General features: G+C 37.4%; 1 protein-coding gene across 6 annotated transcripts in view; it reads right to left on the bottom strand.

Annotated features, from left to right (window-relative positions):
- Nucleotides 1-18,962, bottom strand: part of LOC138760684 (AT-rich interactive domain-containing protein 1B-like) — a 521,279-nt gene that overhangs the window by 197,018 nt on the left and 305,299 nt on the right. The window contains exon 1 of one of the 6 annotated variants that reach the window (XM_069931624.1): nt 8,295-8,555. The exons of the other annotated variants lie outside the window; for them this stretch is intronic. Coding sequence (XP_069787725.1) covers nt 8,295-8,333 — 39 coding nt within the window. The 5' untranslated portion in view covers nt 8,334-8,555. Of the gene's footprint in view, nt 1-8,294; nt 8,556-18,962 lie in introns of those variants that run through there. 6 annotated transcript variants of the gene reach the window in all.

Raw genomic sequence — 18,962 nt, 5'->3', positions numbered from 1 at the left:
TTATCTAAAGAGCCTGTCTTAGAGCTGTCATACACACTGTGTAGATGCTGTGTGGTTTTGTCACATACTGATAAAATGATAAAACCTCATGAATAAATAAAATTTCATGATTCTTTTCTCAGCTGTGGTGAACCTGAGCTACTGGTGAACACAGATCAAAATTGGAAGTCATGCAACAGGTTTTAAAAAAAATATTCCAGATCTATTATGTAATGTTTCCCAACAGTTATTACAGTTACAACAGTCAACGAGGTACTCTATCAGTTATAAACACTGACTATTTAATTCCAATACTAATTACTTTTGTTATTTGAGAGATTCTAACATTACATGAAATAAATCAGGCAGAAAATGTACACGGTAACATATTAAAATAAATTAGACTATGGTTTACTTCATATTCATATTTTTTATTGTAAGTTTGAGGATAAATTATCAGAGATGTATGCAAATTTAAAAAAAACACATCAAGTACTAGTTTTTGCAAGATTACAAGATGTGACCTGATATTTGCAGAAAAAACATGGAGTTTAAGAGCAGTCAGTGATCCAGATCTCTACAGGTAATCCAGGTATGACCTGCAAATGGCTATCTTAGCAGCAAAGAGGCAATTTCAAGGGAAGCAAGAAACAGTCAGATACTTGCCAGCTATATGGCAGGGCTTCCAGGCCATTTCATCCCACAAGGCAAAACCTAACATCATAAAAGCTGTGATGCTTCACTGCCCAATGAGCTGAATGCCTTTTATGCTCACTTTGAAAAGGAGAATCCAAGGGTACCAATGAGAATCCCTACAGAAACTGACAAGCCTGTGATATTTGTCTCTGAGGGCATTCTTTAAGATGATAAACCCTCATAAGGCATCAGCCCGTGATGGCAAACCTGACAAGGTACTACATATTTGTGCTAACCAACAAGCTAGAGTGTTCACAAACATTTTCAATCTTTCATTTTTGCAGTCAGAGGTTCCCATCTACTTCAAAAAGGCATCAATCATCCCGGTGCCCAAGAAGAGCAGAGAGAGCTCCTCAATGATCATTGCCCAGTAACACTCACATCTACAGTGATGAAATGGGAGAATTAACCCACGGTCATCAGCAGAATCACAGACAACAATGAGGAAGTGTACACAAGGGAGATATATCATCTAGTTGAGTGGTGTCACAACAACAACCTGGCACTCAATGCTAGCAAAACTAACGAACTGATTGTGGATTTCAGGAAGAGGAAACCAGGAGAACACATTGAGGGGTTAGCATTAGAAAGAGTAAATAACCTCAAATTCCTGAGTGTCAACATCCTTGAAGATTTATCCTGGAGCCTGCATGTCGACGCAATCATGAAGAAGGCTTGTCAGCGGCTATACGTCTCCAATGACTGTTGGAAATTTCTACAGATGTCCTGTGGAGAGCATTCTGACTAGTTGCATCACTGTCTGGTATGGAGGTGCCAATACACAGGACAGTAAGAAGCTACAGAGGGTTGTGAGCATGGCCACCGCATCATGGGTATTAGTTTTCACTCCATTAAGGATATCTACAAGAGACAATGTCTCATGAAAGCAGCATCTATGATCAACCCAGGCCATGCCCTTTTCTCACTGCTATCATTAGGAAGGAGGTACAGGAGCCTGAAGACCAATGGTATAAAAACAGCTTCTTCCCCTTGGCCATCAGATATCTGAATGGACAATAAACCACAGTCACTAGCATACTTTTCCTCTTGTTTTGAACTAATTTATTTATTTTAAAAAATGTAATTTATAGCAATGTTTCCACCAGTCATGCTGCTTCCAAACTATGAACTTCATGACGTCTGATTCTGATTCTAGATGAAATAGTTCACACCACAATTACGAATTCCAAAACATTAATAGAAAAACTGTCCCTTTGGATAAATGCCATGCTAATGATCTAGTTAAGAATGTAAAGGGTATAAATTCCATTATTGTCATGAAATACTACATTTAAAATGCAACATACATGAAATTCTTTAACTTTTGTCTTCCATAAAGCAGACAGAGATTGGCCACTTTGTCCTGTTACAGGCCCAGAGGACCCCCAAACACAGCAGCAATAGAAATTCACCAAGACAAATGTTTACTTAAACAAAAGCTACTTTTAATTTTCTTTAAACATAAAAACAGGATCAAACTTTAACTTATTACTATTAACTTAACTCCCTTCTAAGTGCACGTGTATGTAAAGAAAAGTTATTTGACTCACAGTCCAATCTCACTTCTCATTCTTCCAAGTTCACCGGTATCAGGCAATTCTTATACTGTGCACAGAATTTAACATTTATGAATCTTCACCAGGCTTTTGTGCTTGAAAGGTAAAAGGTTACCAATCAGGAAGGTTTTCAGAGAGAGATTTGTTGCTCGTTGGACACACACAAACTGAATCCTTCAGATCAGCCACTTCAGTGTCGTGCTGAAGAAACTTGCCCCATCAAGGTTTTCCAGATAATAACCTCTTTCTTTCAGGTCACCACAGAGTTCCTTTTCTGTTTCCTTTATCTCAGGCGAAACATTGCCAGCCATCTCCTCTACTATGGACCACATGGGCTTTGAACAGGCTGAACTCAGAACTCATCACCCGCCTTCAAAATGGGGTTTCAAACAAGCTTTGAAAAGCCACTGCAGAAAACCAGCAATCTCTTTCTCTCTCTCTCTCTCTCTCTCTCTCTCTCTCTCTCTCTGTGTGTCACACACATGACCTTCTTAGAATAGAAAACTACTTTCAGACAGATTGTGGCACTGGACCCAATCTCGAGTCTGTTCATCTGTTGCTTTTCAAATCAATAATCCATTACTCCACAGCATGTCCAATTAACACCTTCTTGTGAAGTCCTTCAGCAAAGCAGTTTCCATTTCCTTTCAAAAGCACTGGGAACCTGGACGGTCTGACTTGAGCAGAGCTCTGAGATTTTAAATGAGATGTGTGTTGTGAATTGTTTGTTTGTGACCTGCACTCAAAAAAAACCCCACAATTTATCTCCTTTAAAACATATATATATATATATATATATATATACACACAACATAAAATATAACATAATCCATCACAGTCCAGCACCCCTCACAGAAAGCTACAGCACCTGGTGTTCCTAGGTTGTCTCCCCTTCAAGTACTGACCAGGCTTGAGCCTGCTTAGCTTCCGACATCAGACAATCTCATGCCTATTCAGACTATTCAAGCTATTGCCTATGTCCTGGTGATATAGGTAACTTACGATTGTTAAGTTTGCAGTCAACTCTAGAGTATAGTGAAGAGTGAAAAAGATATACTAAGATGGTATATAATTTGGACAAATATTGTTGTATTTTTGCAAGTTAAAGCAGGGCAGGAGTAACACACTAAACGGCTGGGCCCTATAAAGTATTGTACAAAGAGACTTAGGAATGCAAATAACTTAGATATCTAACAACATCGATGCAGATAGACAGGGTAGTGAAAAAGCCTTTTAGGATGCTTGGTTTCATCAGTCACGGCATTAAATACAGGAATTGAGACAACATATTACAGCAGTTCAAGACAGTGGTGAGACTACACTTGGAGAATTGAGTGCAGCTCTGGTCACCTAGGTATTGGCAGAGTGTCATTAAATTGTGATGGATGTGGAAAAAAATTCAAGATGACTTTTCTGAGGTTGGAGGGCTTGAGTTGTAAGAAGAGGCTGGATAGGCTTGGACAGATTTTCCTTTGGAACATAGGAGGCTGAGGAGTGTTTTAGAGTATTCATTTATCATATTTTGTATTACCATCTTTTTAATTTAATGTACATTATTGTAGTTTTCTTTTGATTAAGTACCCGTTTAGCTTTAGCAAGAATTTCAGCACATTGTACATTGTGTAATTTATATTCAATAAACCCATTATCACTAGAGGTACATAAATCATGATTGGCGTAATTGGTTGAATGATGACAGTCTTTTTCCCCAAGGGTACTAAAGGCTAAGACTTGAAGGTATAGGTGCTGGGTGAATGGGAAAATATTTAAAAAGGGTACTTGAGGGGAATTTTTTGGCTACACAGAGGATGGTGGGTATATGGAACGAGCTTCCAGGTGAAGCTATTGAGGTGGGTATAATTACAATGTTTTAAAGACACTTAGAAAAGGATAGGAAAGATTTAGTTGACTTTGGGCAAATGCAATCAAATGGTTGACATGCATGAGTTGGGCCTAAGATTCTGTGTTGTATAACTATGACTCCGGGTAATTCCGTAGTTTAGAAGGGTGAAAGAGTTAAACTACAAAAATGCAGTATTTTTCATTTAATGGCTCAGAAGTTTCATGACCAAAATATTATTGCTTACACATAGACAAAGAGAAACTCATGGTATTAGCTCTCTTACAGTTTATTAATGTCCTGGTGACATAGGAAATATAGGAAATTCAGAAACTGTTTTTCATTTTAAAAATCAATATAGTTTTTTAGAAATTATGAACAAAATGATCCCAGCAATAATCTTTTCCGCTTACATTTTCTATCTTGCATTACTCAGAAGTGTCTACACTTTACCCCAACTCGGTGTTTTTTCATTTTTCTATGAGCTATTTTCTCACCTGCCCTGGTTGTGCAAAGTGCTTTAGCTATATTCCATGTATTCAGTCCTAGACAAGGTTCCAGGCAATTCTGTCATGACACACAACATTTTCAGAAAGGTTATAATAGATTTGCAGATTATTGCAAGGCTAAGAGTTAAATAAAGAGCACATTCACTAAATGTGTGCTTGACTTTAAATTTAGTTATACAGCACAGTAACAGGCCTTTCCGGACTGGCCAAAGAGCCCAATTAAGCTATAACCCCCATACGTTTTGAAAGGTGGGAGGAAAGCAGAGAACCTGGAGGAAACTCACACATATGGAGAGAACCTACAAATTCCTTACAGACAAGCGACAGATTCAAACCCAGGTCTCTGGCACTATAATAGCATTGTGCTAACCGCTGAGGCTAACCATGCCACCCATTGTTTGTTCAGCATTAAGAAAATATTGAATTCAGGAGAACCAGTTTTCCAAATGAGAAGTTTCAAAAAAAGGGACTCTGAATGATCCTGGATTACTCCAAAATTGGTGGTATAATGGACACTGAAGAAGGTCATCTACAATTACAACATGATTACGATGAACTAGGAAATTGGGCCAAGGAATGGTAGATAAAATTCAACTTGCACAAGTAGGTTAAACCAGGGCATGACTTGCAAGTTAAATGGTGGGATTCTGGAAAGGGTCTTAAAGGGACCAAAGGGTACAAGCACATAGTTCCAGAAGTATGGCGATGCAAGTAGACAGGGAGCTGAAGTAGCTTGTCATGCTTGCTTTCATTAGTTAGGGCTCTGATCTGAGTACAGGAACAAAGACGTCATATTACAAATGTACAAGGTGTAGGTGAGCCCACATTTTGGAGTATTGTGCACATTTCTGCTCAGCCAGCTGAGGAAAGGGTATAAAAAATATACATAAATATATTAACAGAATTAGTAGGCCTGAATTATTAGGAGAAGCTAGATGAGGTGGGCTTTTCTTCCTGAAGCCTAGGAGCTGAAAATGGGGTCTTATAAGGTTTATAAAATCATGAAGGGCATTGAAGTAAGATACATAGCAAAAGCCTTTATTTTTAAATCCAGAATAGGATAATCTAAAACTGGAGGGGATAGATTTCAGTTGAGAACATAAAAATTTAATAGAGACTCAATGGTCTCAAAGAGGATGGTGAATATTTGGAACAATCTGCCCGTGGAATTGATGAAGACAGGTACAAGTGTATTGCCCTATTGCCTGAATAGGACAAGATGAGTTGCAGGGCCTGTTGCCATGCTATGAAACAAGCTGCTGAAACTGGGACTAGAACATTTCAAAACTGGAATTAATCAACTTTTTGGGCCAAGGAAGTGTATTGAGGATTACAGAACCAAGGTGGGCAGTTATGAAACTGATCACCAATGAATAGCGAAGTAGGCTCAAGGAGCTGATTGATCTGCAGCTATACTGAAACAAGTTTATCACTCAACTTCTATTGTTCTGTGATTTATTCTAATTTTCAATCAGATTCTTCACTGGATCATGAATAATGCTAAATATTTGTCAAATTATGAATGAATTATATAACTACATACATTACACATGTTTTCTTAGTTTGATAGATTTTTTGGTAATATTTTATTTATCATTTTAAACATATTTAACAATCAAGAATAAAACCAAATACAAAACATCATGAGAACCCCTCCCTCTACCCCCTCCCCTCTATACAAGTCCTATGAAACTGAGAAAGAACGAAGAAAAAGAAACACGAAAAAAGCATCCCATTGTCCGTGCGTACAGTAAAACTTGGAGACACAATAATACCACAGTGTTAAAATCTTTACAGAGGTCTACTGACTATCCAGTAGCAATTGTAACCCTATATTTGGCACCAGACAGGTACCTATATGCTCTAAATAAGGTTGCCAGATTTTTTGGAAGGTGTTATAGCTCTTCCTGAGATTGTATGTGACCTTTCAAGTGGGATGCAGCTATTTATCTCCAAAGACCATCTATCTATGAGTAGATGGGAGTCAGACTTACTTCCATGGACTTTGATAGATTTTTTTAATACAAAAGTTACTGAATACTATCTTCTCAAGATTCTTAATTTGAGCCTCAATCAAGAAAAGGACAGAAAGTGTGTACCTTCCAAACAATTGTTCCCCTTCAGGGATTCAAAATTCAAAAAGCGACTGATGTTATGATTTTGATCATTCAGTTACATAAACACAAACGATTGATCATTTGCATTTACCATACACTGTGCTTGAACCCTGTGTCTTAAATATCATGTTTGTAGCTTAAAATCGGAGAGAAAAAAACACATTTTTTTCATTCCTACCAGGATTTCAAAGAGTACAAAGAAACAAAATGTTTTCCCTGAGAGGGTAGTTAAAAAAGGGTAGAGCCTTAAACTCAAATCAAAAAATTTTGAGGCCAACTCAACTGAAAAGATACTAAACAGAGACTAACAGATTTTCCCCATGTACTGGTCCAAATAAAACATGCTACATGTTTTCTACAATTGATATCATTGTGCTGTTGAAATAACTGGTGATGCAGGTTCACTGCACATCTACAGACTCAGCATAATACCCCAGGTTATCATTTTTGAAATGGTGGTGTCAATTTTCATGGTTAATCCAGAGATGAAGATTGCAATGAATTTTCCAGAATCTCAAGGGAAAACCAGATCCTTTTAAATAAAACAATACATCTGTTTGAAAGCAACGAAATCTAACGAGACATTTTCTGAATAAATGTCCAATTAATATGAAAGTGAGAATTGTAGATGCTAACAATGAACAAAATTATAAACAACTCTGCCAGTGCCAGATGCCTGAAATGAAAGAAGGAAATGCTGCTTACCCTTAGCAAGTCAGTCAGCATCTGTGGAAAGAGATCTTTCATCAATTGAAATGTTAAATCCTTAATTTTCTATGGATGCCGCATGGCTTGCTGTCCATTTCCAGCACGTGCTGCTTTCATTATAAAAGTCAAACTAAATTAATTATTTCTATTTCAAGTAAGAAATCTTTTATTCCCCTGATTTTTTTTTAACTATTCATTCTCATTTCCTTGCCATATACAAAATATACAAACACATCTTTTTCGCTTATTTGTCATGTCAAGGTACACAAAAAGATTGTACCAGTATAGTGCCTTTATCAAGACAAAAAGAAGCAAACGAGCGTCCCGTTGGAGACACTGAGCATTCATGGATGCTGTTACCCCCTCCACCTCCTGTGCCCCGTTAAACTCTGTAGTCCGGGGGTGGTCGAACATTTTGGGTTGTGGGTCAGTTACACTGCAAGAAAGACTGTTTTTAAGACCAGAAAAGCCCTGTGCCATCAAAAATTAATTTTCTAACAAAATAACTATACGATACTACTGAACAGATCAACTGTTGATATTACAGTAGTTTATTGATGTGCTCACATATTACAATAGGCATTTCTGTATCTACTGCTCTTAAATTTAATTTAATGAATACAATAAAACTCTTTAAAATACTCATTCAAAAAGCAATGCAAAATAAATAGTTGGGTACAAAATAAGAACTGGAAGAAAGATCAAGGGACAAAGCAGTCTCCAACATTCCTCCAAAACTCTCAATGAAATCAGTTCATGGCCCAAGTGTCCTCAATGATTTTGATGCAATGTGTAAATCTGTAGATAGGCTTTTAAAGATAACAGATTCCTGGAAAATTAACCAACACACTTCCCCTTGATTTCTGTGAAAAAGTATTCATTTTCTTACCAAGTCTGAAATTTTCAGCACTCCCTTGTTATTTTCCATCTTTTCAGTTCTGGCATGTTTTATCAATTGAGGTGAATTTTTTTTAAACTGAGGTAAACGAATTCATCGATAAGTAAGATTGCAATGGTCAGTCTAGTTGTTTAAAATGTCAAAGACATCTTGACGCACTTCAATCTCTCAAACAAAAAATTTTGAAAAGCAGTGGCATAGTTAAGATAAACTATAGGGTTATCTAACTTCAGATTCCATAAAATTGCACAAGATCAATTGTGCCAATGCAACCATAATGGACAGGAAAAGTGAAGGCCAACATTTGCTGTTCACTTTCACCAGGTTGCTTTCTCCAGTACTTCACGCATGAGTAACCTCTGAGTCAGATGTACTGATGCAATATGAAATATGTACTGATGCAATAGATTTCAACCTGGGGTTAACGTTGATAGGAAATTACAAGGCAACAAATTCCTATTTATGTACACAAAAGAAACATTTCCACCAGGAACACAATGAGCTGCAACAGCATGAAATAGAATTGAGAAGAGAGCCTATTTCAACAAGAAAACTGGGGGGGGGGGGGAGGCTTTTTGGGTAGAAAAAAAGTGCTGGGTTAAGCTGATGAACAGAAGGAAAAAGTGCCACTGAACAGCGAATATTAAACAAATGAGAGGATGAGAATTAAATGAGTTATGATTCCTCTTTTAAATGATTTCAGTGAATCCCTTTGTAGTTAGGAATTAAAGATTTTCAGAAAATTATCACTTTTCTTCGACTTTGTACCAATTCAGTTTAACTCAACTGCCCCCACCAACCACTATTTCTTTAATATTCTAATTATATTCCACATTATTACACTTGATCTTAGCCAAAAGGCCGAGAAGCGATGATTCCATATTATTAGTACATAAATAAAATCCAACTGTAATTTTAAATGCTGATTTAATCAAAAGGATAAACTAGAAGCTGTGAACCTAGTGACTCCAGATTTAGATGATCCTGTTGTAAAAATTCAGGTCACAAAAATTTCCCCTTGCAGAATTCACAAATCATTGGACAAAATTTGAGATAAAGAACAAGATCCACTCTCGCAGAATTTATGTAAAAAAAAGTGTATTTTTTTCTCAAACTTGTGTTTCTTGATGCATGTGCAGATAAAGTGGCTTAACATGACGGAAAATGATGATTTAGCCTATTTTCTAGTAATGCAAACCCCCTCCCCCCCACCGCCTCGTAATACCAGGGTCAACTGTAAACTAATAAATAAACTAATAATAGACAGAAAAATAAAACTATACAATTACCAAAAACTCGCTTTCCTGACTTTAAAGTAAGTATCAACTGTTTAAGCTGTATGTATACCCTTCTTTCTGTTTAATTTGTATTGTATTATTAACTCAGTATTCAGCACAAACCTACTGCAGTGTCTCAGTGCAAGAATAGCAGCTGAACATTTCAGTGTGGTCTGTGATCACTGCCACACAGATAGACACAGCAGTTTCTCTTTGCTGCTTGCCTCCTGGATAAATATAATGCCAATGGGTAACTTAATATCAACATTTGGTTGCCCATCTTGTATTTCAATTCAGATGGTTTTGGTAGCCTGAGCTCAATTGCATTGCAGATAAATTACCACTTTCCAGCTGTTAATGTACTGAAAGAAAATAATGGATATATCCATTCAATCCTAGTCCAAGCTCTCACTTCACATCAAACTATGAGGATAATTTTGTTTGGTCTGGTGTTTGAAAGAGGGCTCCAACTTAACTATCTCAAGCACATTTGGCAATTCTCAGCCACTCAAACCAACCCATTACAATGCGCAAAAGTTACCACATCACATTTGTTGGCCAAATCGTGAAAAATTCAGGGTTAAAGTACATTGTACTATGATTAAGAACACTCTAATATGTTCAGAGTCAATAAACATAATGTTTTGGCAGAAATTTCTCACAAGAGCTAACAAAAGTTTTAACTTTAAACAGCAAGATCATCCATCAGTTCCCATTGTTAGCAGTTGAAGTACGGCATTTTTTCCTTTTTTCCCCCCACATTTTAAACCAAAGGAACATCATCTCAATTCTGTTTCTGATCAAAAATCCACTGCGCCAAGAAATGGGTTTCTTCTTCCTTTGTACTGTCCACATTAAGTGGTTTATTTTGAGCCGATGAAAAATCCCACCATTTAAGATTACATTCACTCACAATGAGAGTAAATAACATGAATTAAATAATTGCATAGTTAAAAATACATTAAACTAGTAAAGTTGCTCTTCTTCCATTAGATGCACAGTTGGTGTTCTGGTTAATTAAAATGCAATGAATTGCAGTTTCCAGTCATTACCACGTCAATGCAGTCGGTGTTCACCACATCTGGCATAAAACTGTCCATAAAAATACAAACAAATGGAGGTACTCACTTCTCATCGTAAGTTGTATATAATTGACCCAGACATGAGATGAGCTGTAGAAACCATTGCTCGACTAGGTTTCTTGGACTTGCATATATTATTTTGATATAATACAACAATTGTTTCCTTAAAGAAATCAGAGCAGTTTGCTTTCAAATGAATCAATAATGTTTCTGTAGCCTTTGCATTGCATTGTTTGACCAATGCCAGAATTTACTTTGGCTCAAACAGAAGCAGTCCTCCCATCTCACAGTATATTTTCAGCTTTCTATCACAGCACATAAATTGATTAAAAACTTACTTAGTTGTAGTTTTAAAAACAAATTGTAACTTTAAATAATTACATTAACTGGAAATTTTTGAGACTGATCTGTAGAGTAGATGTGAGGACAAAAAGGAAATGATGGAAGGGGTGAGAGGAGAAAATATGGCTTCCATATTCAAAATATGATTCCTCGAGCATTTCTGAGATTGAGAAACATGTCTTTTCCTCCACTTTTCCAGTATTCCAAAAAGAGCCATTCCCTTTGGTACATACTGTTTTACTCTTCCACCTTCATCAATGCCTACCCTTCTTCCCCTTGCATTTCCTTTGCAACTACAGGAGATGCAGCACTTGTCATTTTACATCTTCCTTTTCCATCACTGAAGACGTCAAATACTTCAGAAGTTTACGTCTTTTACCTGTACAAATTGCAATTTAATTTACAGAATTTCTTTCCCATAATATAATCTTTTCTTCATTGACAAGAACAAGTGGAGTTTGGATGACTGCTTTGCAAAACATTTCTGCGATACACTGAGATGAGTTTCTATTCACCTGTCGCTTTAATTCACTGGTTGATTTCCACTGACCTCTCTATCCTTGGCCTTCTATACTGTTCCAATGAAACTATAGAAATAGTAACATCTTCTGAATGGGCATATTACAACTTCTAAACCCATCAATTTCAGATAATGATCATCTATATAACTTTTCTGTTTTTATTGCAGAAATTCATTCCACATCTCCCATTTATATCTCTTTTCCCCGATATTTTTGTTTCCTTGTTGAATTATCACTATTTGCCTTGAAAATTCTTCTGTCATTCACCTTTTACTGCAATACATTACATAATTGATTACATCATTTCATTTTGTTCTCTCCTTCCCATCCATTATTTATTCAGATTTTTGTTTAGTAATGAGGCTGTAGTAGCAGCATAATCGTAAGTTCTAAGAACATTGGCAGAGAAAAATCTCCCGAGGGATAACCATTTAAAACTCAAATTTAATTTGACATTTTGATGATGACGGATTGTCCATGCATTCTCTGACAGAAGCTTGTAGTTTTGCTAAATAATAAATTTTGAATGAAAATGAGAAATGAGTGGAAACAATACAAAAGTAAATAGAGTTTCACATTCCAATTCACTCAACAAGTTCCTCATTACTTGCATCTACTAGATTGTAACAAAGGAAGCTACTAATTCATTTGTTGCCCTTGCAAAATAATTAGAAAATTCCAGCTGAGAGATATTACCCAAATTACCCATTGTTAATAGAAATCTCAGTCAGCATTACATCTTGTGCACATTGGAAAATATTCAGCAATTGTAACTTTAAATAATTTCTATTCAGATACCCTTCTTTTCCCATCTCCTTCATATCTGCTCTGATACCACTTCCTTTCTTCTGTTTGCAATTTTTTTTCCACCCAAGGTTTCCCTTAGTTGATGGAGCTAACGATTACATATTGTGCTCTTTAATAAACTTTAATAAACTTTAAATTTATAAGCCCTTTTGCCAAAAACAATTTGATTAGCACCAAGACAAGAATAGGGAAGAAAAGTTTCCATTTCAACATGAGCCAAAAGAACTTGCATGACAGTAAAAAGTAACTGACATTGAAAAGATCATTAACAATAATTTTGGATTTAATGCTCAATTTATCTTGCAGTACTACAACAATTTGCATTTATATAGCATTTCCTCTTGTTGAAAATGTTTTACAATAGCCCTTTTCACACTGGCTAACCAGCAGATTGGCTGTTCCGTTAACTGGTTAAGCAAACCGTTTTTGCTGTTCACACTGGACTGCTGTTAACCATTCTCTGCGTCCTTTCACACTCATCACACAGCATCCCCGGGGATTGGGAAGTCTATCCTCCACTGGCGATGCATCGAGCGATGGTGGATCTATTCTAAATCCTGATCCATGTATTATGATTTTGTATTTAAACAAAATTAATCATGCCTTATAATAACACAATTAAGCATTAAGTACAGCACAGTATGAGCACTTCAGCTCCTGTTGTTGTGCCTACCGATATAAACCTTTATAAATTTATTAAGGACCGTGGAAAAGTGGTAGCAGCAATAGTGCTCCATTTATAAAGACTGCAGGAAAGAGTGATAGCGGTCCTGCCTTCCCAGAATTCCCTGCAGCAGAGAAAGGGCTGAATGCACCGATATAAACCTTTATAAATTTATTAAGGACCATGGAAAAGTGGTAGCAGCAATAGTGCACCACTTATAAAGACTTCAGGAAAGAGTGATAGTGGTCCTGCCTTCCCAGAATTCCCTGCAGCAGAGAAAGGGCTGAATGCACGGAGCACTCATGGAGGGGCTTGTCTGCTGCAGGGAATTGTGGGAGGGCAGGTGCGCTATCGCTCTCCGTTTCTCCTGCAGTGACTTTCCCACAGTCTTTTAGAAATTTATAAAAGTCGGCAAAGTTTATAATCTTCTTGTTAATCTTTTGTTTCCTTCACGTTCCTGCACTCATGCAAAAATGTCATCAACACGTCACTACTTTGTCCCTGTATAGTCCGTGTCTCTTTCACACTGGGCTAATCAGCCTGCAGGTGTCAAAGGACCCTAGGAATGATACAACCTACCCAGGCAGTCCACGCCTGCGAGCTGAATAAGGAGCTTTCACACTGAGCCCTTAACTGGTAGATTGACCGTTAATTACTAGGACACGGTGCCAGTGTAAAAGGGGCTTATGACTTCCATGAACCCTGACGATACCAACCTCTTGATCCAAAGCCTCAAAACTATAGTCTGCTGTGGGTGCTGGTGATTTGTTAACTCACCAAATTACATATAATACTGACGATGATAATTAGCAACTAATTAACATAGTATCAATTAGATTTTAAATTTGGAATAAAAACCACAATGGCAGAAAAGTTCAGTAAGTCAGGAAGCATGTTCAGAAAACAAAAAGAAAAAGTTACACAAAACGGGTTTTAAGATCCAGCAAAAGAAGAACAAAAGGTCACAGGATGCATTACTAAAGTCAAAACAGGCCTGTAATAAAACACTAGGCATGGCGAAAATAGGAACAGGTGAATCTTAACTGAAATTGTGGAATTCATTGCACAAGGTCCAGAAGTCGAATGTATCTGGTCAAAAAATGAAGAGCTGTTCCCCATCTTAGGTTTAGTTTCAATGCACAGGGGCAAAGATAGTCAGTTGAAATGGAAAAGGAATTTCAAGTGGCAGGAAACCAGAAACCTGTGATCAAGCTTAGAGTCAAAATTAAGTATTCTGCAAAGCAATCACCAAATCTGCTTCTGGTCGCCCCAATGGACAAGAATTTGCAATGTGAGCAATAAATGCAGTGCTTAAACCAAAAGACTTTCGCTAATTGGAAAGGGAGGAGGTTTAAAGGCAGATTTATGTCTTGCAGAGTAATATTCTTCAAGGACAGGTGTTGGTGGCAAATGAAGAATGAGCAAAGATCCTGTGCAGGAGACAGTCCCATCAGAATGCTTAAAAAAAGATTCAAGGAGGATATTTTTGACAAATTGCATCATATTATATGTACCAGAAATGTTAGAGGATTGGCATGGTTAGTGTAGTGGTCAGTACAATGCTGTTACAATGCCAGCGATCGGGGCCGGATTCAAATCCAGTTCTGTCTTTAAGGAGTTTGTACATTCTCTGTGTGTCTGCATGGGTTTTCCCTGGGAGCTCTGGTTTCCTCCCAACCTTTAAAAACAGGCCGAAAGGGCCTGTTACCCTGCTGCAAGCCTTAAAAATAAATAAATACATGGACAGGTGAATGTGGAATACACTGGTTGCTAGTTGAACTCAAGGGGTGAAAGAGCACAATATGTAATCGTTAGCTCCATCAACTAAGGGAAACCTTGGGTGGAAAAAAAATTGCAAACAGAAGAAAGGAAGTGGTATCAGAGCAGATATGAAGGAGATGGGAAAAGAAGGGTATCTGAATAGAATCCATAAGGGAAACAGAATTGCAGATTGGGCAGTCAAGGTGCTAGAGAAGTCAGAGCTTATATTGCACATTAATCCCAAACAATGCACAGAAATAGAGAGAGAGAATTCAAAAAGTAAAGGTCAGAGATAAATTATATGAATAGGTGGAAATTGGCAGGAAAATTAATAAATTTTCCATTTCTTCCTGTGGAACAAAATTCGTTACAAAAATTTAATACCTTTGTTTCCTCACTAGCATCTTTTACCGAGTGAAAATAAGTGATGTAAATTGTCAGCATGAAACCCATTACAACCAGATGGAAGATGACAAATTTGACCTCAATCTTAAAATGTTGAGGGCCCTTCTTGCATTTCCATTGGATAACAGAAGTGCTGAACAGGAAACTGGTTAACTCGAGCGGTGGAGAGCCAAGGATGTATGTGGGATAAAGTTACCAGCAATCCCCTATTATACAAGACTTGAATCAGAAAAAAAAATTCTCGCAAATTACCTTGAATAAGATAACAATTTTCACCCTAAAACCAAGAGGTCACAATGATGTGGCCAGAATTGCTAGAACATCATTACCCCTTAAAAGAGGTTACTGACCTCTGAGATTATCCTTCTTAAGCCTCCCCCACTACCCCCCCCCTTCAGATTATTGTCTTGATGGTCTCAGAGGAAGGTATATCAAGCGTACTATTTAAATAAATTATTTTTGACTTTTTAATATGCTTTCTGAATAGCCTGCCTGAAGAAAGGGTTTATCAATTAATGTAATTTTGCACACTGAGAATTGTAGGACCAATGGGAGAATCAGGCAGGTGTTGATGAGCATATGAGAGAGAATAGATTTCTGAGAGAGCTGGAAATGTTGAGAAGTGGCACAGATTCAATGTGGCAACTAGCCTCCCTGTGTGTCATTATGAAAATGGAAAATGCCCATTTTATGAACATTACAACATTACACAGTTTGACGGGCAACAACCTCCTTTGAAGAAGACCGCAGAGCCCACCTCACTGACAAAAGGCAAAGGAGGAAAAACCCAACACCCAACCCCAACCCACCAATTTTCCCCTGCAACCGCTGCAACCGTGTCTGCCTGTCCCGCATCGGACTTGTCAGCCACAAATGAGCCTGCAGCTGACGTGGACATTTACCCCCTCCATAAATCTTCGTCCGCGAAGCCAAGCCAAAGAGAGACAAGTTAAATTACATTGTTATTAACTTTTAATTGTAAAATATCACTCCGCTGTAATGCCACAAAATGATGAACACCATCACACGTCATTCAATATTCCTCTGTCTAAGAGCTCATATGACATGAAAACTTTGGTAAACAAGTTCTACTTCAAAACTAATATAGGGTCTTAAATATATAAATTTTGCACTTGAACCAGGAAGTGAATTTAAGACTCATTTTAAAACAAAATTTCCATCAGCTAAACTCGAAATTGGTGAATAATGAGTTGTTAAACTGCTTATTTATGAACAAAATGATTCCCATGTGCAAAAAAATGAAGTATGACATTTAATCTGCTGTACAAGAGGGTGTTGCCTATGAACTACAGAAACTACACGCAGAATAACAATTTCAGATTTTATACAACTGACATTGAACGTGAAAGAAAGCAAAAGAATGTTATGATTACTTGAATTTCCTGAGGAGTCAGTTTTTGAATGTAATTAAAGTATTCTTGGATGGATTGAAGGAAACTTGTTCAAGATGTGCTCAAAGTTCATTACAAAACGCCATTCCCAAGTTACCTGGGCCACAGTTCTTCCCATCTTCTCTCTTGTAAGGATGCTATTCCTTTCTCCCAATTCTTCAACATCTGCTCCTGATATGAGGCCTTCCACTCCAGCACACCAGAATTGCCCTCTTTCTTCAAAAAAAGGTGGCTTCACCAGTTGTTTTAAAGCCTTTAACCACATCTCCATTTCACACACTCCTGCTTTCACTCCATCTTTTCCCCAGGCGGACAAGGATCAAGAGAACAAGGAGGAGTTGAGGAACTCAGTAGATTAGGCAGCATTAATTGACCACAAGTGCTGGCACTGTCAGCAATTTCAGCATAAAACGTAGAAACTATGGTGTTTTTGACAATTTAACCATTGCCACAGCATGTGATTAAGAACACGCATATAGCATTAGGGGCAAGAGTATCAGAAGCAAACTCATTGAAACATAAAGTGAAGATCCTGAAATTGATTTTATGAATAGACAAAGAAGAAACCAGGTGAGCATTTTCTCACTCATTTGAACAACACTGAACGTAATTAACACTGAAGCCTGTCTCTTGCTTGAGCAAAGCTCTGAAGTGTGGAAGATGATTACAAGGCAAAGACCAAATGCAGGTAAATGACACCGACATAGAAAAGTACAATGTTCAGCATGGGTATGGTAGGTTGAAGAGGTTACATCTATGATTTATTCCCTTATGGTACTTTTTATTTCTTATATAATAAACATTTTCTTTTATAAATAAATGGCAGTTCAGATCGAAGAATAATTGAACCTATTTTTTCATTTTGTAAAATTTAACTAAAATATATGACTTTTTTCATCCCTAGTTTGGGATTCCCCACTTTCGTTTGCTGCTTAGCAAATTTCTAGATGGAATCTATATGGTCACCAGTAATGGCAAACTGGGTTTATTCATAGGAGAGAAGGACAAAATTTAAGTGTATACAAAACCATTGTCCAGATCATGCTTTTTCTGCTGATCATAAAATCTGGACCAATATGTTGTTTAACTTTTACAACCGTTATCTTTAACAAGCTTTCTTGCTAATGAGCTCTGCAAATGTGTGGGCAGACTACAGAGAAATGGTTGCATTAGAAAACATTTCATTTGGAAGCTGCTAGTCTTCAAAATACAACTGTTGACATTGAGTGGATTCAATTCATAAAAATGATGAATGCGGGATCCACTATTGCTAATTTGTTCTATGTAAATGGATTTGTCCCAGAACAGTTCAAGCTAAATATTTTTTTTTTAAAAACTGTTCTTTCAAGTTGGAGAAGTTGCTTTATAGGTACCGCTGGTCCACGGTCTAATGTCATCTTGAATGAAACCTGCAGGGCAATACTTACCATTCCACCAGACGCAATAATGCTTTGAAAGCAAGTTGTTCAACTTTGCCACAAAATACGTAACTAACAGGTTACTACATCTAATATTCATATTTACAGAGTATTTACAGAGTATAGGATTCCAATAAAAAGGGTCAATTAGCAAAGGCAGAATGAGAGCACTGTTTTAGAGTTATCAGGAGCCTGAGGGCTGTGGGGAAGAAACTGACTTTAAGCTTGTTGATGTGTGTTTTCACACTCTTAAGACTTCTCCCCAATGGGGGGAATGTGAAGAGTGTGTGCCTGGGGTGTGATGAGTCTTCAGTATGTTGGCAGCCTTTCTCAAACAGTGGGAGATGTAGATGGAATCCATGGATGGGAAGGAAGTTTGTGTTATGTTCTGAGTTGCATTTTCATTACCGTTTGTAGCTTCTTGAGAAGATTAGCTCCCATACCATGTTGAGATGCATCCAGCAAGTCTGTTTTCAACGGCCTGTAAAATTTGTTGAGGGACAAGGGGACATGTTGAACTTCCTTGGTCTGCTGAAGACGTAGATGTGTTGGTGAACTTTCATGATCATTGAGTCAACGTGCTTGTAGTAGTTCAAGACATTGGAGATATTCATTAATTAATCCAAATTCATGGTAGATAGTTGAGGTAGCACTTCACCATTCGGTATTCTAGATCTAGAGTACTGGATCTCACCAAGACTGACATGACCAAACACAACATCATGTTTTTAGAGAGAAACACCTTCGTCTGTTCATTTTCCATAAAAAGCAGGACAAAGCCAAATGAGGATTTCCCATCCCATTAACTCTTTTCTCCATGATCAGCAAATTAATGAAAGGAATCATTAGGTGTGGCATCAAATGACGCCTCCTCACCAATAATCTGTTCATTAATATTTGGGTTTTACCAGGACTCCTCTACTCTGGACTTCAGACGGTCAAGAGAGCTAAATTCCTTTGCGATAGCAGG

Source organism: Narcine bancroftii, chromosome 4 (genome assembly GCF_036971445.1).
Source record: "Narcine bancroftii isolate sNarBan1 chromosome 4, sNarBan1.hap1, whole genome shotgun sequence".
Classification (NCBI taxonomy): Eukaryota; Metazoa; Chordata; class Chondrichthyes; order Torpediniformes; family Narcinidae; genus Narcine; species Narcine bancroftii.
Note: the sequence above shows the minus strand (reverse complement) of the source record. Positions and strands in the feature narration are given on the sequence as shown.